General features: G+C 45.1%; 1 protein-coding gene across 3 annotated transcripts in view; it reads left to right on the top strand.

Moving 5' to 3' along the window:
• Positions 1-21,555, top strand: part of AGRN (agrin) — a 524,915-nt gene that overhangs the window by 475,387 nt on the left and 27,973 nt on the right. For all 3 annotated transcript variants that reach the window (XM_040427048.1, XM_040427040.1, XM_040427053.1), the window contains 4 exons: positions 528-662; positions 3,652-3,748; positions 4,682-4,846; positions 9,337-9,448. In XM_040427048.1, coding sequence (XP_040282982.1) covers positions 528-662; positions 3,652-3,748; positions 4,682-4,846; positions 9,337-9,448 — 509 coding nt within the window. The remainder of the gene's footprint in view (positions 1-527; positions 663-3,651; positions 3,749-4,681; positions 4,847-9,336; positions 9,449-21,555) is intronic.

Raw genomic sequence — 21,555 nt, 5'->3', positions numbered from 1 at the left:
TCACAAAATTAAAAGATTACCTCATATATAACCCAGTATAAAATATCAGTCATCTTACAATTTCATTGACTAACTTGCTCACACTTTTAGGATGATTGTTCATGGGTGAAAGTATTTTCATACCAAGTGAGAGCATATATCTCCACCCTCAGCTGGAGGAAGGAGCTGGTGTTTTTGTGTATTTTACTGTCTAGTCATCCTTTTCTGGACAGTTGCCAAATAACAGTGAAAACTATACGTTATTGGAAGCATTGGGATGACAGCTGTAGTTATCATAAAGTTGGAAAATTTTGCCTATGCTTTGCCAAAATATATGTATGGAATGATCAGCCAAATTCTACTAATCATTTGCCACTTTCTTAAAAAAAACTGACACACTGTGTGGCCAGTTTAGTCGTCTGTGATGCTAGCAAGAACATTAGCATGAATGATCCCATGAACGAGTGATCATCTTCATTTTATGTGTACGGCTGGCTTTAGTATAAAACCCATCTCAAATTATTGGTTAATGATTTCTGTGGTTTCAGGACCTACATGTGCAGATGAACGAAACCCCTGTGACCCTAATCCCTGCCACGTGTCAGCAATTTGTCTGGTATTGCCAGAAGGTGGAGCCAAGTGTGAATGCCCAATGGGGAGAGAGGGAGAATTCTGTGAAAAGGGTAAGTTATACAGTTATAATCTTAGTGCAAGTAGGTTTCATACACTCCTTAACGCTGAAATTGCAACACCAAGAAAGAATTGTCGTGGAATTTGGGAAAGTACAGAATCTGTAGATAATGATATGCAAATCATGGAAAAATGGAATCAAAACATAAAAAATATCTCAAATTATTCAATATCAAATGCGAGCATTACATGCAGAAATACAGGCACTTAGGCTACTTTCACACTAGCGTTTTTGCTGGATCAGTCATGAACTCCATTGAAAGTCAATGCGGGACAGATCCGTTTGCTATTGTGCCAGAGAAATGCATTTACTTGCCTTGTGGGTCATGACGGATACGTTTTGCTCCGCATCCCAGGACAGAAAGCAAATTGCAGCAGGCTGTGGTTTGCTCTCCGGTTTGAGGACGGAACAGAATGCATTTTGCAGCATTCCGTTCTGTTCAGTTACGTAACGTTTTGTCGCCATTGACAATGAATGGGAACAAAACTGAAGCGTTTTTTTTCCGGTATTGAGACCCTACGATGGATCTCAATACCGGAAAGTATTAACGCTAGTGTGAAAGTAGCCTTACTCGCCTTGGCATGCTATCAATGAGGTTATTTATGGTTGGGAGGAATTGTCACTGTTCTGCATACAAGTCATCAAGATCCGCTGCTGGCAGCTCCCCTTGTAATTGCTAACCAATGACCTCCCAGATGTGCTTGATTCGAGACAACTCCAGAGATGCTGCAGATCATGGTAGTACATTTAGGCAGCTCACAGTATCACAAGCTACATGTGGCCTAGCATTTTCCTTTTAAAAAAACGGCTCCTGGAACACTTTGGAGAAATTTCTGTGCTACTGGTTCCACAACCAAATCAATGTAACACCAAGCTGTTACTGTACCTGAAATGAAGACTAGAGGGGTCAGACTACTGTATGTTATGCCACCTAACTCCATATTCCCCGGAGTAGGACCAGTGTGATGTTCCTTTGTGAAGGCCTCTTCATAGTGTTGCCCACATGGTCTCCATTGCATCTTGCATCCGAGACAAAAGCAGGAATAGACCTCAAGTCCAGCCTTCATTGCTGTCTTGCTTTGTATCATGATATCCTTTAAGCGGTGGCGTGAGGCCAATGGAACACCTTTAGCTGGACATCTGACTTGCAGCCCAATGTCATGCAGACATCTTCTGATGGTTTGTGTAGACACTGTTTTCCGCCCTACTATTGGGAGGTGACGTTCAATTTCACTTACAGTACAGAGTAGATCGTTACGAACCATTCTTCTAATAAGATGATCCGTCTATGCAGAGGTTCACATTTGTGTCTAAACCAGGCATAGAAAATGGATAATGAGACGGGCCTTCCGGCCCATCCCCTTCCCACCGTGACCATGACGTTTTGTTAACCTGGTGTGAGTGCTGAAAAGTCGCAGATTACAGCGCAAAGGACCTTTGCACCGCAATCTGTGCCAGAAATATGTCTAATATAGGCATATTTCTGGTTAGTAAATGACCCCCTCTGTCCATCCCAGTTTGTGGCAACTGGCGATAACTGGCACATTGACGAACAGGAGGCGTCCCACATGACCTGATCCGATTTTTTTAAGTTTCATGCAGCTTGTATGCCCCTCCCAGGTGCCGCTAGCTGCCTCCTGTAGCTAGGTGCTTGAAAATTTGATCATTTGCAGATCTTGGCGACACCTGCTACTTACTTGATTTGCATAATCGTATGGCTTTTACTTCTTGGTGTTGTAATTTAAATGTTCAGGAGTGTATATGAATCATTTGTGGATCTATTTCTTAGTTGGAGAATTAGCAGTAATATTGATATAGGGCTTAAAGGGATAGTCTCACCTCCTGATTTTAGTGTTGCATTGCTTCCAGCACACTTTCTAAGCTAAAATGTGGGCAGTGCCTCTTATTGGGAGTGATGGCACAGGCAAGCAACTGTGCATGCGTGCTTCCAAGGCTGCTAGTATATGGGAATCACTAGCAGCTATGGCTGAGTGGGCGCTGTGCAGACAACCAATCATAAATGGCTGCCGGAATCTCTTTGCTAGCTGTCCATCTTCTCATAGATGTATAGAACATCTCCAGGGCTGTAGAACATGTCCTGGAGGTGTTCTATACAAGCAGCCATAGTTGAAATGAGGTGGCTGGGGATGGGAGCAACTGCCATAGAAGATAGAGTGGTGGTCGAGGACTAGAGATAATGTGCGCGTCCAGGCCTTTGCACTCTCGCTCCTGTGATTCAGGCCACCAGAAAGACTGGCTTATACTCTTGTTGTGCGCCAGCGTTGCATTAGGGGCCATAACCACTAGAGACAAGCAGTGTATAAAAAGGAAATTTGAAGATGCAGGGGACCACAGCCATCATTAAAAACAAACATATATTAGTATATTATATACTAATATATTATAGACATAATACATTTAGCTTGATGAGGTGAGACAACCCCTTTAACTTTATGTTAATTTAATGGCATGAATGTTATCCTGCTTGGCTTTGAATGGGTAAATAATGTTACTGAGTAAGAGGTAGAGAATAACCCCTTAGTGACCACGCACATTTTTTTTTATCGCATTCCAAGAGCTATAACATTTTAGTTTTTTCGTCAATGTACTTGTATGAGGTTTTATTTTTTGCAAGTTATAGTTTTTAATGCACCATTTTGGGTACATGTAATGATTGATTAAAGCCAGCTGTTTAGCTAAAGGCGTATTGGTGGTCACTAAGGGAATAATCACACTGGATTAGTGAGACTGTCAAGTTCAATAGCACACCTCTTGATGGCACAAACACTGAACATGTAAGACTTGGTAGAGAAGCACCCTGCAAAGCTTGGAAGGCAGCCAACCAGTTACTCATTCCTGAATATACCACTTGAAGTCTCATCATATGGTAAAGCAGCAGGTTACACCAGAAGATATTAGACCAATTGTGAAAGGCAGCTGTGCTTATTTTATGCCTATCTTTGTTTTTGTTTTTTTTACAGTCAGCGACCAGGATCTAAATTTACCTTTCCTACCTCATTTTAATGGCTACTCCTATTTGGAACTGAAGGGGCTCCAGACATTTGCCACGGATATAACGTAAGTGCCCTGCAGCTTTTTATTCGCTCTTAGGACTGGTCATCATAAATCAAGTTAACTTCATAAGCTAAGTTAAAAAAGAACATATCTGAAAGTTAACCAGTGTCATACCAGAGCTCTGTTATGACAGGTTCCTCAACTACATCACAGGTTGATCAGGGGATTCTTCTGAATGTTATGGGTCTTATATAATGTTAAATTAGATTTTTAGAGCTTAAAATTGAGAGAAAAACCTGACCATTAGAAGAAAATAAGGAACTCCTTAGCCAGAGACAGTGTTGGAAGCCATCAGTACAAATTTAGCAGTAATATGTGTTGTCTGGTTTAGAATACCAATTTTCATATACCCTATTAAGAAATACTGATGGAGCCCTCTATTCAGGAACCTTGCTTATTAGCTAGAGCAGAACATGGCATCCATCAGGACTGCTGGGACCAGTGATTGGCCTCAGCAGTTACATGTGCTAGAACGACACATCATTAGCACATCTTTAGCATTTATGCCATTCTAGCATATGAGACTGCTGAGGCCAATGATTGGCTACAGTGGTCACGAGATCAAGCCACTTCTGCTCCAACAGTGGCGCAGGAATGGTGGATTGTTTGTTATTTTATGTTTCTTTTTTAAATTGGCCACAGGTTACCACCATTGAGGTTGTTGACTTCTGGGCCGGACAACTCTTTTAATTAAGTGGGCAGCCCACTACGGTAATTTCAGCGGCACTGCAGGAGAATTTACAGCTTGATTCCCTCACAGATCACAGCTGATCTTTGGTGGTCCCAGAAGACCATCCTGTGATCAGCTTATTATAAGGATTATTTTTACTGAGAAAAAAAAAATTGTCCTAAGTTTGTTTGTAATATGAAGAAAGTATTGAGATGTCAGTAGATATAAAAAAATAATTTTTTGAATGGATTCTGTCTTTCGCTCAGTGACAAACTTGCCATGGAAGTCATCTTTCTTGCCAACAACCCCAATGGTCTTCTATTTTACAACGGACAGAAAACAGATGGCAAAGGGGACTTTGTATCTTTGGCCTTACATGATGGACATCTGGACTATCGATATGATCTTGGAAAGGGAGCAGCTGTCATTAGGTATGCTATAAATTTCACACCTTTCTTTTGTGTCCCGGTGGCAGAGACCTCAAAGTAGTCACTTCTTTATTAGTTTTCAGTAATATCTCAGTTATTACAATTGAGAGGGGTGGGGGTTGTGCTCCAAGTTGAAGACACAAAGTTCCACTCCTTACTAGCATGTGCCTCCGGTAATTAGGGAAGTAAAGAATGGAACAGCCAAAACAATTGGCACATGTAATCACTGAAATTATTATAATCAAGTACTCATTAGCACAAAAAGTCCAAAGAATACATGTAATAGTAATTGCAGCATTATGTTTGAAAAGTTTCCTGCACGCAATAATCTTGCATTATATTCAATATGAAAACAATTCTTGAATGGAACAATTCAATCACCCTGAGAAGCGAGAATGATGTGGGAGGTACAAACTGACAGCTTTTATATGTATTTTTTCAACATTTTCTAAAGCATCACGGTCATAAATATGACTTGCTGTAATATGCCGACCCCATATATGTATTCTTCTTCTGACAAGGTGACTCCAGGTGGCAATGATTTTATGGACAATTCAAGAGCTAAAAACAGAGGTGATGGGTTTAAAAGTTTTAAATGAAATTAGTAGTAAGTTGGTGAATGCAGGGAGATGACATAATATATATACTAAATATAATATTCTATACTTTGTACTATAATTATCTTATCCACAGGGGAACCTTAGACAGGATGAATGTGTGTAGTCATTATAAGCTGGAAACTTAATATAAATCCTAGTAAAACACATATTATATGGTAAATTAATTTGCTATTGAAATGTTTTGTGGTTTGTTTTCCACTCTTTCTTTTATTTGCCACAGATGGTGCTCTATTCATAGGTTCCCTATCTTCAAAATAACTTATTCCACAACAGATCACAATAGACTACATTACACAAACAGTTTACATGGGCTGATAATCAGGGCAATTATAGGGAAGGACCATTACTAGGAACGTTATTCATAGGAATATTTGCCCTGTGTAACGGTGCCGCCAATGATATGATGAACAATCAGATGAAAGCATTGCTGATGCGGTCACCTACATCATTGTTTCTGGGCAGCAGATCTTCCTGTCTAAACAGTGAAGTGCTGCCTGGAAATAATGATTCTCTTTGGGCACGAGCGATCTCTCTAGTGCTTGCTCATCCCCATTCAATGGACGTGATTGCTGCATGTAGACTTCACCACCTCTGACAAGCAGACAATTAATGGGTATGTACTGTTCCCAATAACTGCCTGCTAAGTCATCTTGTGTAAAGTGACCCTTAGACTGCCATACACAAAAGACAAGGACACACCCCTGACTGGTTGGGTCTCTTGCCTGGTGGTAGCTGGGGCCCCCTTAATGTCATTGAGCAGTTGGGTGCAAGGCATGAGAACAAGAGGAGGAAGATAATGATCGGGTGTAGAGGCCACAGACCAGGCCAGCTTGATTATAGCAAAATAAAGGCTCTTCTTTACTGAATAGATTATAGGACTTACAGTACAGTCGTGGCCAAAATTTTGAGAATTACATAAATATTGGAAATTGGAAAAGTTGCTGCTTAAGTTTTTATAATAGAAATTTGCATATACTCCAGAATGTTATGAAGAGTGATCAGATGAATTGCATAGTCCTTCTTTGCCATGAAAATTAACTTAATCCCAAAAAAACCTTTCCACTGCATTTCATTGCTGTCATTAAAGGACCTGCTGAGATCATTTCAGTAATCGTCTTGTTAACTCAGGTGAGAATGTTTTACGAGCACAAGGCTGGAGATCATTATGTCAGGCTGATTGGGTTAAAATGGCAGACTTGACATGTTAAAAGGAGGGTGATGCTTGAAATCATTGTTCTTCCATTGTTAACCATGGTGACCTGCAAAGAAACGCGTGCAGCCATCATTGCCTTGCATAAAAATGGCTTCACAGGCAAGGATATTGTGGCTACTAAGATTGCACCTCAATCAACAATTTATAGGATCATCAAGAACTTCAAGGAAAGAGGTTCAATTCTTGTTAAGAAGGCTTCAGGGCATCCAAGAAAGTACAGCAAGCGCCAGGATCGTCTCCTAAAGAGGATTCAGCTGCGGGATCGGAGGGCCACCACTGCAGAGCTTGCTCAGGAATGGCAGCAGGCAGGTGTGAGCGCATCTGCACGCACAGTGAGGCGAAGACTTTTGGAAGATCGCCTGGTGTCAAGAAGGGCAGCAAAGAAGCCTCTTCTCTCCAAAAAAAACATCAGGGACAGATTGATCTTCTGCAGAAAGTATGGTGAATGGACTACTGAGGACTGGGGCAAAGTCATATTCTCCGATGAAGCCTCTTTCCGATTGTTTGGGGCATCTGGAAAAAGGCTTGTCCGGAGAAGAAAAGGTGAGCGCTACCATCAGTCCTGTGTCATGCCAACAGTAAAGCATCCTGAGACCATTCATGTGTGGGGTTGCTTCTCATCCAAGGGAGTGGGCTCACTCACAATTTTGCCCAAAAACACAGCCATGAATAAAGAATGGTACCAAAACACCCTCCAACAGCAACTTCTTCCAACAATCCAACAACAGTTTGGTGAAGAACAATGCATTTTCCAGCACGATGCAGCACCGTGCCATAAGGCAAAAGTGATTACTAAGTGGCTCGGGGACCAAAACGTTGACATTTTGGGTCCATGGCCTGGAAACTCCCCAGATCTTAATCCCATTCAGAACTTGTGGTCAATCCTCAAGAGGCGGGTGGACAAACAAAAACCCACTAATTCTGACAAACTCCAAGAAGTGATTATGAAAGAATGGGTTGCTTTCAGTCAGGAATTGGCCCAGAAGTTGATTGAGAGCATGCCCAGTCGAATTGCAGAGGTCCTGAAAAAGAAGGGCCAACACTGCAAATACTGACTCTTTGCATAAATGTCATGTAATTGTCCATAAAAGCCTTTGAAACGTATGAAGTGCGTGTAATTATATTTCACTACATCACAGAAACAACTGAAACAAAGATCTAAAAGCAGTTTAGCAGCAAACTTTGTGAAAACTAATATTTGTGTCATTCTCAAAACTTTTGGCCACGACTGTACAAATACATGCAGTAGTTACAGTTCTGAAGTATTTCACAGAGTAGGCTTTTTCCCAAAATGCAATGATGGTAGTAATCCTACCTGAGTGAGTCTGTCACTCTAAAATAAACAGCAATCTTCCCAAATGACCTCAGGCAAATTTATCTGCAAAGCTCAGTCTACAGTCTGAGATTGGATGGCCAGTCTATCTCAGAAATGTGGTGTGCACCAGAAGCAATAAACCTAGACCATGGGCAGTAAAGCCCAAAACCATAAACGTGTGTTACCTTTACTCACTCAGTCCAAACATGGTTCTCAACCATCCGCAAAATGTCAATGCTTTTTTCTGTCAGAGGTAGTTTTCAACAGTGTTGCTCTTTCTGGCTGCTTTCCACTCTCAGAAATGGAGTTTTCCTGGAGAAGAGTTCAGGGACTTTTTGACAATGCGCCCCAAAACAAGTCCTTTCTCTAGCTTGGCTTGTTAAGAACTTACTATTGCTAGCCAGGGGGAAAAGGGAACAGCCCATAACCCTAAGACTTCCAGTTTCCTGCCTACAGACATAGGTTCACACAGTGCATAGATCATATTCACTTTAATAATGAATCGTAATAGTAGCAGTGAACCTGGTATTAACCCTTTAGCAGTAACAGGTCACTGTACTTCTCTCTTCCGACAGCCATCAGGGGAGTGTTGTGAGGCAGTGGGTTCATCCAACATACATCGACTGTGTATGGCAAGCTTTAGGCTTCGGTCACATCACCGTTCAGCCTTTCCGTTCTCCTGCTCCGTTTAGGAGCAGGAGAATGGAAAGGACGGAGAAGGCACATAACTGAGCCAAACGGAGCCTAAGGACCCCATAGACTATAATGGGGTCAGTTATCTTTCCGCTCAGAAGATGATTTTGGAGCGGAGACAAAAGTTGTGCATGCAGGACTTTTGTCTCCGCTTCAAAATCATCTTCTGAGTGGAAAGATAACGGACCCCATTATAGTCTATGGGGTCCTTAGGCTCCGTTTGGCTCAGTTATGTGCCTTCTCCGTCCTTTCCATTCTCCTGCTCCTAAACGGAGCAGGAGAACAGAAAGGCTGAACGGTGATGTGACCGAAGCCTAAAGCTTGCCATACACAGTCGATGTATGTTGGATGAACCCACTGCCTCACAACACTCCCCTAAGGGCTCCGTTTGGCTCAGTTATGTGCCTTCTCCGTCCTTTCCGTTCTCCTGCTCCTAAACGGAGCGGTGATGTGAACGAAGCCTTAGCAGTGCATATTGATGTTATGGAAACACAGTGCTCAGCGTACCCACCACATACTTACAGTGTTACATGAGTATACAGAAGGAAATGTTGCAACCCAGTTAAAAAACAAATAGAAAATGAGTCATTTCTGTAATGTCAAGACTGCAGATAATGAAATTTAATATCCATATTCCTTTTCTGAATTTTAGGAGCAAAGAAAAAATTCCCCTCGACACCTGGATTAGCGTTACTCTGGAGCGCAGCGGCAGGAAAGGCTTGATGCGTATCAATAACAGGGAACAGGTCACAGGAGAGTCACCGGTAAGAGAAGAGGCCTACTAACATTTAGGATGGGAAGAAGGCGCCTTTACTTCTTTCTATAAAGCAATCACCTGACACCATCACAGAGAAGTATTAGGCTATATTCACACATGCCTGATTTCTGCCACAGATGTGCTAGTGGATCCATATGTAGATTATCCCTATTTCAATTCTGTTAGGCTAATCCATGGCTTCTGTGTACAGAGTAATGAACGTAGAGCCATTGTGCAGCTTCTCTCTTGATTGACAGGTCTCTCCCAATATGTGAGAATGAAGCTGAGAATGGCGGGGAGTGGATGGACAGTGGACTCTTCTCTCTGCTGCAGCATTCAGGGGAAACCATAGCTCTCTATCATGAGGGACCATGTCAGGATTTCATGCTGTCCGTGGTTCAGGCAAAATGAATCTGATGACAGGTTCCCTTTAAAGTTGGATCCATATTTGCCTCCGATAAAACCAAGCTGCCAGAGCTCAAAATGAGAAGTATTATCATGGCGACATTACAATGACTGCTTGTACTTCAGAACATAAATTTAACATTGTTTTCACACTTACAGATCACTCTAAAGAGGCTTTAATCTCTTGTAAATTCTCCATTAAGGTGGATCTACTGTATGTATTTATTACCAAGGAAACAGGATTCTTAAAACTCACAAATCTCTGTGCTAATTTTGCGCCATCATTCCCCTACCCAGGAGATTCCCAACCTGTGTGTCAATGCAACATGTCTCAGCAGAAGCCTGAGTGTGTCATAGGGATCTAGGGTTGAAATGTGAGAGGTGCTGCAAATGTGTAAACAGGTGCCATTGAGACTGCAATGAATTATGTAATGCATTTTACCAGTATCTGCATTATATACATCCAGTGGCGTGCTTAGGGGGGGGGGGGGGGGGGTCCACCCCGGGTGTCAGGCACTCGCCGACGGATTACTTATTATATGGGACAGGAAGCCACAGTCATGAGCAATACATATAAGAATCTTCCTAGTAATAACTATGGGGGAGATTTATCAAACTGGTGTAAAGTAGAACTGGCTTAGTTATCCCTTAGCAACCAATCAGATTCCACCTTTCATTTTTCACAGCTCCTTTGGAAAATGAAAAGGGGAATCTGATTGGTTGCTATGGGAAACTAAGCCAGTTCTACTTTACACCAGTTTGATAAATCTCCTCCAAATTATGTTTGTGTTATAACACTGAGATTGTTATACTGATTCCTGCTGTTGTTAAAATGGTACTATTTATATAAAAAATTGCAATTTTATATATATATATATATATATAGTAAACTGTTTACGTGAGAATCATTACATAATATAGTATATACTGTATATCTGTATATCTATTTCTATCTATTTATCTATCCATGCATGTTGGAGACACAAATAGATGGTAACTGTAACAAGGAAGAGTACAGAACACAATACAAAGAAGTAACAGACATGACAGAGCATAGATACTAAATATTCAGACTAAAATATGGTTTCTTGATCTAGATAAATCGAAGTATTAATGATGAATAATTTGCGCTGCTCATCACCTCCATTAAAACGCCTTATTCCTGTGGCTTAAAGGGGTTATCCAATATCATAAACTGCCCCCCCCCCCCATATGCCGGGCCCCTCACAGGTGATATACTTACCCTGCTCCCTGCGCCGCTCCTAGTCCCCGCACCGCCGCTGCTGCTTCTCCCCGTGCGCCGATGAAGACATCTGGTGTAGGGGGGGGAGCAGCCAATGGCAGGCGGGGACGAGCCTCCCTAGCATCGCGGGTGAAGCTAGGGAGACTCGTCCCCGCCTGCCATTGGCTGCTCCCTTCCCTAGGAGCGGCGCAGGTAGCGGGATAAGTATATTCCCTGTGAAGGGCCCGGCACATGGGCGGGCAATTTATGATATTGGATAACCCCTTTAGAGGCTATGTACACAGCTGGATGCATTTTTATTATTGCATTGTATTTATTTTGGGCAAAAAAAAAAAACATTTTTCCAAAAGGTTTTATTAAAAGATTTCAGGCAATCGTCCTGTGCAGCTCATATCTTTTCACATACAATGACGGCTGCTCTTTCTCCTCCACATAGACATCTGTTAGAGGAGCTTGGTGACGGCTCATTCTCCCATCCTTTTCCCTGTAAGAGCTCATAAATACTTATTTAAGCTGAAATCATATTAATTTAATTAAGAATTTAGCTTAAAAGAGTTGGACCCCTTTACATATATCTAGCAATCCAGTTTAGTTCCCCTCTGGCGTGACTGAAGCCAGAACTGATCCCTCAGGTTTCTGTAGGATAGTTAACAAACCTCTAGTACATCACTTATGGCACCAGATGTCAAATAGCGTCGGACAGAAAAATGCTGCATGCTGTGTTTTTCTGTCTGGCGCTATCAGTCTGTAGACACCAGACCTGTGCACATGCATTAGTTGTGTCCAGCTCCCGGCCTAAAACAACTGGCCGGGCACAACTGATGTATGCGAGGTGGGCCTTACAGGCAGAGCCATCTGAAGGCTCCTGTGATGGATTTTACTGTGAAACAGAAAAGCAGCCAGCATTAAATGTGAGAAGTTGTAGGCTGCAGAGGACAAATGGGTCAAACTTTTTATTAAAGACTTACAAGAAAAATGTTTAAGTCTAAAATATGTAGAAGGAAAAAGTGCATTCAGAGGTGTCCATAACATCAGCATCTGAGTGCCATGTGTGTCTAGCACACTACCTAAATAAATAGGCCGTTTTTTTGGAAGTGGTGAGGGCTGTAAATCCTTCTACAATGCTCTAGTGCTGTGATTGCAGAGCACCTTGGATTGTTACATGGTAGCAGTGTTCCGGTAGCCTTCTCCGCCAGGCAATTGGAGGATCGTCTGGACGCAGACCGCAGCATGCAGCAGCTTGTGTCCGACGGGCTCTTCGCCTGTCAGTGCATGAGAACAGAATGTCTGTCGGACTGACACCATTATACTTTAATGGGGCCGATGGACATTCCATTTGCGACCGGCAGTGCCAGATTCTGTTCATTCCGGCAGGCTATTCTGTGACTAAACAGCCTGCCAGAATTAAATATGCAGATGTGAAGCTAGCCTTAGGTGTAGAGTGGTGATGCTTTTAATCTGTTACCAGTTGGGGGGGGGGGGGTGTCCCTGCACAGTCTGACACTGGCAACAATGACTGAATAATGTCAGACTGTGCAGGGACACACCTCTAACTGGTAACACCCATCTGGACCTTTATTGCAAACTGCTAGCAATTCATTCATAGCTTCTAAAAGTAATAATTGAGGAATGGTACAACATACAGTCATAAGAAAAGATTTTTCAGGATGGTTATTACAAGTGGGATGCCAAGTAGTTGCCAAAACAGACATGTCAGGAGAGGTTTCAGGTCCTTGTTAAATTCAGAAAGTTTCAGAAACTTGTATCTGGAATTTCTCACCGGAAGCTAAAACCCTGGTGGATGTACAGTACAGACCAAAAGTTTGGACACACCTTCTCATTCAAAGAGTTTTCTTTATTTTCATGACTATGAAGGCATCAAAACTATGAATTAACACATGTGGAATTATATACATAACAAACAAGTGTGAAACAACTGAAAATATGTCATATTCTAGGTTCTTCAAAGTAGCCACCTTTTGCTTTGATTACTGCTTTGCACACTCTTGACATTCTCTTGATGAGCTTCAAGAGGTAGTCCCCTGAAAGGGTCTTCCAACAGTCTTGAAGGAGTTCCCAGAGATGCTTAGCACTTGTTGGCCCTTTTGCCTTCACTCTGCGGTCCAGCTCACCCCAAACCATCTCGATTAGGTTCAGGTCCGGTGACTGTGGAGGCCAGGTCATCTGGCGCAGCACCTCATCACTCTCCTTCATGGTCAAATAGCCCTTACTTTCAAAGTTTTCCAAATTTTTCGGCTGACTGACTGACCTTCATTTCTTAAAGTAATGATGGCCACTCGTTTTTCTTTACTTAGCTGCTTTTTTCTTGCCATAATACCAATTCTAACAGTCTATTCAGTAGGACTATCGGCTGTGTATCCACCTGACTTCTCCTCAACGCAACTGATGGTCCCAACCCCATTTATAAAGGCAAGAAATCCCACTTATTAAACCTGACAGGGCACACCTGTGAAGTGAAAACCATTTCAGGGGACTACCTCTTGAAGCTCATCAAGAGAATGCCAAGAGTGTGCAAAGCAGTAATCAAAGCAAAAGGTGGCTACTTTGAAGAACCTAGAATATGACATATTTTCAGTTGTTTCACACTTGTTTGTTATGTATATAATTCCACATGTGTTAATTCATAGTTTTGATGCCTTCATAGTCATGAAAATAAAGAAAACTCTTTGAATGAGAAGGTGTGTCCAAACTTTTGGTCTGTACTGTATCTCAGATGTGTTTCATCACACCACAGCAAACACAGACATATAGACATACACACGGATACAGGACATGCAAGACATATGGACAGATATGGCTGCATAACAACCGCCTCATATCCTATGTGCATGCACATACTCCACAGGAGGCACAGAGAGTGGGCACCGTTTTTATAGTTATTGGTGCACTACTTTTTGACATATGAGGACAACTTAATTTATTCAGTTTTTATTTTTTATTTCAAGGAAGAATGCTTAGAATAGGGATTTATATGGCCCCTGCCATTTGTTTCCACTTACAATCATATCACTTCTTGTCATAACCAGATTTGGTGAGAAATACATAAGTATGCAAGGCTCTGTTCATACTGGTGTCACATGTTGTAATGAAGTTGTGATGGCTACCCCAGTGACTTATAATAAGGTCTGTAAGATCTCTCTTGGGGTTCTAGTATTTTTATTGCAGGCTGCACTTCTTGCCTCATGCACATGACCGTACGTTGGGTCCGCGGGCAATCAGCATTTTTTGCAGATCGCACGCAGACCCATACATTTCTATGGGGCTGCAAAAAATGCAAACATCACATAGATATAATCGGTATCCGCATTCGTCCCGAAAAAATAAAACAAAACAGAAGACAAACATTTCCTATTTTTGTCCATTTTGAGGACGGGACTAGGCATTTCTCCAATAGGGATAGGAAAGTGCAGGACACACATGGGCGGTATCCATGTTTTGTGGATCCGCTGATTTCGACTGCAAAACACATACGGTTGTGTGCATGAGGCCTAACCCTGATGAAAACCCCATGATGCAAATGTGAGCAGAACACGCTGCAGATTTTGTTGCTGATTTTTCCGCAACTGAAATCAGTTCCATTTATTTCAGTGGGGGCAGCAAGCACATAGATTTCTGCAATCCCCAGGTGAATGGAACTGAATTTTCGGCAACAAACTCTGCAACGCGTGAAGGTAATTAAGAAGACTGCTGGACATTCCCAGCAGCGCAGCATTCTCTGTTTCTATGTTTATTATACAGGGAGAGTCTATGAAACCCTGATCTATCCCATTATATCGAGCTTTCCAATCTATTCACATTGACATGCACCGACAAAGAGCCTTTCCTCTGCGGCGTATCATGTCAGCACCGTGCACAGCTCCTCATCTCATTGAAGCGACAGTGATCTATGGGAAGGCAGGACGTTTCCAGTAAATACATCACAATGTATAAAAAGAGCATTGTAATTGATGTCAAATCACCAAACAGAATTGCAAGTAGCGATTGGCACAAGGCCATACAATTAAGAGAAAGCCGGCTGCATTGCTTGAGTTAAGCAGTTGTCTCTGGCTGCTAGCACGGACTGATGCTTTAATTGCCACTCCGTGCTCTGTGGGGACCGCCGCTCTACACTAGCTATTTTTTAAAGCTTGCTAAAAAAAACTTTGAATTGTGGATGGATGACGTCAGCCGCCCTGCACGCTAAAGCTTTTACAACCCACTGATGACTTCTTTTCTCCCCTTTCTCCTCTTCTCTTTGTCTTTTGCTATTGTTGCACTCTCTGGATTTCAGAAATCCCGTAAGGTAAAGATAAGCACATGTGTTTCATCCCATATCCCATGTGAACCCTCCATTCCAGTTAATCACCCTTAGACTAGATTACGTCCCGGCTTTGGTGTCTCTCTCTTTCTCTCTCCTCCTTTAATGTATTTTTTTTCTCCTTTTCAATTTCTTTCATCGTACTGAGCATTTTCCGATAATTTACAGCCATCCATCTCATAACTCCCGTGAGCATCAAGTACTAATTAACGTAGACCTTTAATCAATGGGAGGGTTCAGGGTCTGTGTTATTTAGGGAATAGCAGCTTATTTCGTGGCACAAAAGAGCTTCACAAGTACACGTCTGCACTAGTGGGATGTGAAGGGCATGCGTAGCAGAGAGAATTATCTTAGTGAAGGTGATCTTGTGGGGTTAGTTCGGGGGTAGGACACAGAGTTTTGTGGATCTGTTTGACTTTTATGCTTTTCAATGCCGCACTCTACACATAACCAGCAGAGGGCGCCCTAGAAACATCAAAATGTGTCGAAGAATGCTACCTTTTCTCGATTGTCTCCTCAGGGCAAAATTGCATAGAACAGTTTCATAGCTTCATAGGGCTCTGCAGGTATACATTATAAATACATTGAACTCTCTGCTTCCATTATATCCTGGGATACAGCGAGATCAGAGTGCCCTCTGGCATGCTGATAGCTGATGTTAAAAAGCCGGTTAGCAGGCAGGAGAATAGAAGGATTTCTGGAAGGAAGAAAAAATAGTATAAGTTGGGTGATGGTTCCTTGAAATTCCAGATCTGGCATTTTTCCACAGATATAGAACATTAGTGGTTGAGAGCATCTCATTAGTCATCATTAATACACTGAGCAAAAATATAAACACAACACTTTTGGTTTTGCTCCCATTTTGCATGAGCTGAACTCAAAGAGCTGAAACATTTTCTACATACACAAAAGACCCATTAATCCCAAATATTGTTCACAAATCTGTCTAAATCTGTGTTAGTGAGCACTTCTCCTTTGCCGAGATAATCCATCCCACCTCACAGGTGTGGCATATAAAAGTGCTGATTAGACAGCATGAATATTGCACAGGTGTGTCTTAGACTGCCCACAATAAAAGAACCACTCTGAAATGTGCAGTTTGATCGCACAGCACAATGCCCAGATGTCGCAACGTTTGAGGGAGCATGCAATTGGCATGCTGACTGCAGGAATGTCTACCAGAGCTGTTGCCTGTGCAATGAATGTTAATTTCTCCACCATAAGCCGTCTCCAAAGGCGTTTCAGAGAATTTGGCAGTACAGCCAACTGGCCTCACAACCGCAGACCACGTGTAACCACACCAGCCCAGGACCTCCACATCCAGAATGTTCTTGTCACGGAACCATGAACTAGACGTACAACAAGAGATAAGTGAAAATAAGAAGGCTTTATTGAAAATAAAGCTGTAAAGCAAAAGTCCAAACGAATGGTGAAACCGAAGCAGAGTCTTTGAGAGGCCAGAGATCAGGAACCAGAAGGGTAGTCAGGCGAATCCAGGATCAGGAACCAGCAGGGTAGTCAGACGAAGCCAGGATCAGGAACCAGCAGGGTAGTCAGACGAAGCCAGGATCAGGAACCAGCAGGGTAGTCAGACGAAGCCAGGATCAGGAATCAGCAGGGTAGTCAGACGAAGCCAGGATCAGGAACCAGAAGCAGCAGCAGTCTTAGAAGCATGTGAACACAGGAGGACCAAGCAAGGAACCGAAGCCACAGACCTCCTATATATATGAGCTAGGCATCCAGCTCCTCCCAGTGGGAAGGAGGAGCCGCAGGGTGGAAGGCTACAAGAAACCCAGAAACCAAGATGGCCACCAGCACATGTCAAACGAAGGAGAACAGCAAGAAGGTAAGACCATGACAGTACCTCCCCCTCAAGGGCCCCTCCTCCGCGGAGCAAAAAACGGTTTCTGAGGGAAGCGTGCGTGGAAGGCTCGGAGCAAGGCAGGAGCATGGACATCTGCGGAGGGAACCCAGGAACGCTCCTCTGGACCATAACCACGCCAATGGACCAAAAACTGCACCCGACCGCGGACCAGGCGTGAGTCCAGGATATTGCTCACCTCATACTCCTCATGATTGCCCACTCGGACCGGACGAGGCCGAGGAACCGAGGAAGTGAAACGATTACACACCAGTGGCTTCAACAGAGAGACATGAAACACGTTAGAGATCCGCATGCCAGGAGGAAGCGCAAGGGCATAGGCTACCGGGTTTACCCTGCGAAGCACTCGGAAGGGACCAACAAAGCGAGGCGCCAGCTTGGGAGTGGGCACTCGAAGGTTGAGGTTGCGGGTGGACAACCATACACGGTCTCCGACCTGGTAGGAAGGAGCAGGCGCTCGTCTGCGATCAGCCTGGAGTCTCTGGCGCTGCGCAGAGGCCTCAAGGGACTTCTGGATCTGTACCCAAGAAGCACGTAGGACGGAAAGGTGATCCTCCACAGCCGGAATATCCTGGGGAGAGAATACCTCCGGTAACACGGCAGGTTGGAACCCATAATTGGCCATGAAGGGAGACGTCCCAGAGGAAGAGTTCACCGCCGTGTTCCTGGCAAACTCAGCCCAAGGCAGAAGGTCAACCCAATTGTCTTGGTGATCGGAGACATAGCAACGAAGGAATTGCTCCAAGGCCTGATTGGATCGTTCTGCGGCCCCATTGGACTGAGGGTGGTAGGCCGAGGAGAAGGAGAGATGAATCCCCAACTGGGAGCAAAAGGCGCGCCAGAACCTGGACACAAACTGACTCCCCCGATCCGACACAATCTCCTTGGGCAAACCGTGCAACCGGAAGACCTCCCTGGCAAAAATCGTGGCCAACTCTTGTGCAGAGGGTAACTTCTTGAGAGGAACACAGTGGCACATTTTGGAAAACCGATCCACAATCATGAGAATGACCGTATGGCCTCGGGATGCAGGGAGGTCCACAATGAAATCCATCCCCAGGTGTGACCATGGGCGCTCCCCGGTGGCTATGGGTTGCAGAAGGCCCAACGGAAGGTGCCGAAGGGACTTACTCTGGGCACAAACGGAGCATGCCGCTACATATGCGGCGATGTCGGAACGTAGGGAAGGCCACCAGAACAGACGTGAAACAGCCCAGGACAGCTGATTCTTTCCAGGATGCCCCGCGGTCTTGGAGTTATGGTAGGTTCGCAACAACCGAGTGCGCAACTCCTCAGGCACAAAACATCTGCCGTTGGGTCTCCCAGAGGGAGCACCAGATTGAGCCGCCAAAATCTGCTCACCCAGGGGAGAGGTCAGGCTGGTGCGAATGGCGGCCAGGATCTGATTCGGAGGTATGACCGAAGTCGGAATCGACTCCTCCCTGGACAGCTCGGAGTACTGCCGTGATAGGGCATCCGCCCTGATGTTCTTGGAACCGGGTAGGTAGGAGACCACGTAATTAAAACGTGACAAGAACAGAGCCCATCTGGCCTGACGTGGTGTCAATCTCTTGGCCTCAGAAAGGTAGGTCAGATTCTTATGGTCCGTCAGGATGAGAACCGGAACCACCGAACCCTCGAGCAAGTGCCTCCATTCTTTAAGGGCCTGCACGATGGCCAATAACTCCCTGTCACCAATCTGATAGTTGCACTCCGCGCGCGGAAGACAGTTTCCGGGAGTAAAACCCACAAGGAAGCAGAGGACCCTCTGGTGTTCTACGCTGAGACAGAAGGGCGCCTACTCCCGTCTCAGACGCGTCCACCTCGAGGACAAAGGGCAACCCAGGGTTGGGATGCGACAGAATCGGAGCCGACACAAAAGCGGACTTTAGGGCCTCAAAAGCTCGGATGGCCTCGAGCGGCCAGACCTGGGAATTACTGCCCTTCCTGGTCAGATCCGTGAGAGGCTTGGCCAGCATGGAAAAGTCCCTGATGAACTTCCGATAATAATTGGCGAAGCCCAAAAAGCGCTGCAGGGAACGAAGACCACTGGGCTGGGGCCACTGTAAGACAGCCGAAACCTTCTCAGGATCCATGGAGAACCCCTCAGCGGAAATGATGTAACCTAAGAAGGTTACCTGGGATCGGTGAAATTCGCATTTCTCAAGCTTACCGAACAGCTTGTTCTCTCGTAACCGTTGCAACACTCGTCTGACATCCAGAATGTGGGCCTCCATGGATTCAGAATATACCAAGATGTCATCCAAATAGACCACCACACACTGCTGCAACAGGTCACGGAAAACATCGTTGATGAATTCCTGAAAGACTGCGGGCGCATTGCACAACCCAAAGGGCATAACCAAGGATTCATAATGACCGGTCCTGGTGTTAAACGCGGTCTTCCACTCATCGCCCGCCTTGATCCATACCAGGTTATATGCCGCCCTCAGGTCGAGTTTGGTAAAGACCGTGGCCCCTTTAAGGCGATCGAACAGCTCGGAAATCAAGGGTATCGGGTAAGCGTTCTTGATCGTGATGCGATTGAGACCCCTGTAATCGATGCAAGGCCTCAACTCACCGCCCTTCTTTTTCACAAAGAAAAATCCAGCCCCTGCCGGGGACGAGGATTTGCGAATGTGTCCGCGTGAAAGCGCCTCCCTCACGTACTCCTCCATGGCCTCATTCTCCGCTACCGACAGTGGATAGACTTTGCCACGAGGAGGAACGGCACCAGGTTGTAACTCTATGGCACAATCGTATGGGCGGTGCGGAGGTAGGGCAACCGCGCGCACCTTATCGAATACATCCCGGTACTCCTCGTATTCAGGAGGCAACAGAGAGTCCGAGGAAGTACACAGCAACTTGACAGACCCATGGATGCAACTAGCCCCACACTGCGGTGACCACGAGAGGATCTCGGCCGATCTCCAATCGAAAGTCGGATTATGCTTCTGGAGCCAGGGGTAGCCCAAGACCACCGAGTAGTGTGGAGACGAAATAACCTGGAGGCAGACCGACTCTCTGTGAACGGCACCAATGGCTATCCCCACTGGAAGGGTCTCATGAGTCACGTGTGACGACAGAAGGGGTCTGCCGTCTATCGCCTCAAGAGCCAGTGGGGAACCTCGAGCCTGCAGAGGAATGGAATTGGCGGCAGCGAACACACCATCAATGAACAAACCACCAGCACCAGAGTCCACCAACGCCTGGGTCGTCACCGAGCCCCCGACCCAGGAGAGGACAACAGTGATCAGTGGTTTGTCAACACGGGAAACCGGGGACGAGGAGACTCCACCCAAGATCTGCCCCCGACAGGATCTCAGGTGCGAGCGTTTCCCGGACGGTTCGGACATGCCAACCGAAAATGCCCACCGAGACCACAGTACATGCATCGACCCTCGCGTCTCCGGAGTACCCTCTCCCCCTCGGACAGGCGAGCAAACCCCAGCTGCATGGGTTCACCCCCAGACAAGTCATCCCCAGGAGGCGTGGGAGGAGAGGGAGGCACGGGTGGGACAGCAAACGTAGGCGCCAATCTGTTAGAAGACCTCCGCAGGCTCTCCTTAAAGGAAGGTCTCTCCCTGAGTCTGGTGTCAATTAAAATCAGGAAAGAAATAAGAGACTCGAGCTCCACTGGTAGGTCCTTAGCTGCAACCTCATCCTTCAAGGCATCCGAGAGACCATGAGAGAAAGCAGCGACCAGAGCCTCATTATTCCAGCCCACCTCTGCTGCCAGGGTACGAAACTCAATGGCGTATTCAGCTACGGATCGTGAACCCTGTCTGATGGACATAAGGAGCTTCGCAGCAGAGGCAGCACGAGCCGGCACATCGAATACCTTCCGAAGAGAAGCAACAAAACCGGAAAACTCGGCAACCACCGGATTGTTGTTCTCCCATAAAGGGCTGGCCCAGGCCAAGGCCTTGTCCGAGAGCAGCGAGATCAAGAAGCCCACCTTTGATCTCTCAGTAGGAAAGGCATGTGGCAGCAACTCGAAATAAATGCCCACCTGGTTAAGGAAACCTCGGCACTGAGTTGGCTCTCCCCCAAAGCGCTGTGGAAGAGGGGCAGAACCGGTCATACCCCGAAACACCGCAGGCGCAACAACAGGTGTCGGGATAGACTCTGGCGCAACAACCGGAGCGGCAGTAGGAGCGACAACCGACCCTTCGGCAACGGGAGCGAAATGAGCCGTGCGTTCAAGCAGGGTTTGCAACGCCACAGCGAACCGACCCAACAGGTGATCCTGCTGATCAAGTCTGG

This window comes from Bufo bufo, chromosome 1, assembly GCF_905171765.1.
Source record: "Bufo bufo chromosome 1, aBufBuf1.1, whole genome shotgun sequence".
Lineage (NCBI taxonomy): Eukaryota > Metazoa > Chordata > Amphibia > Anura > Bufonidae > Bufo > Bufo bufo.
This window is presented reverse-complemented; position numbering and strand designations above follow the sequence as displayed.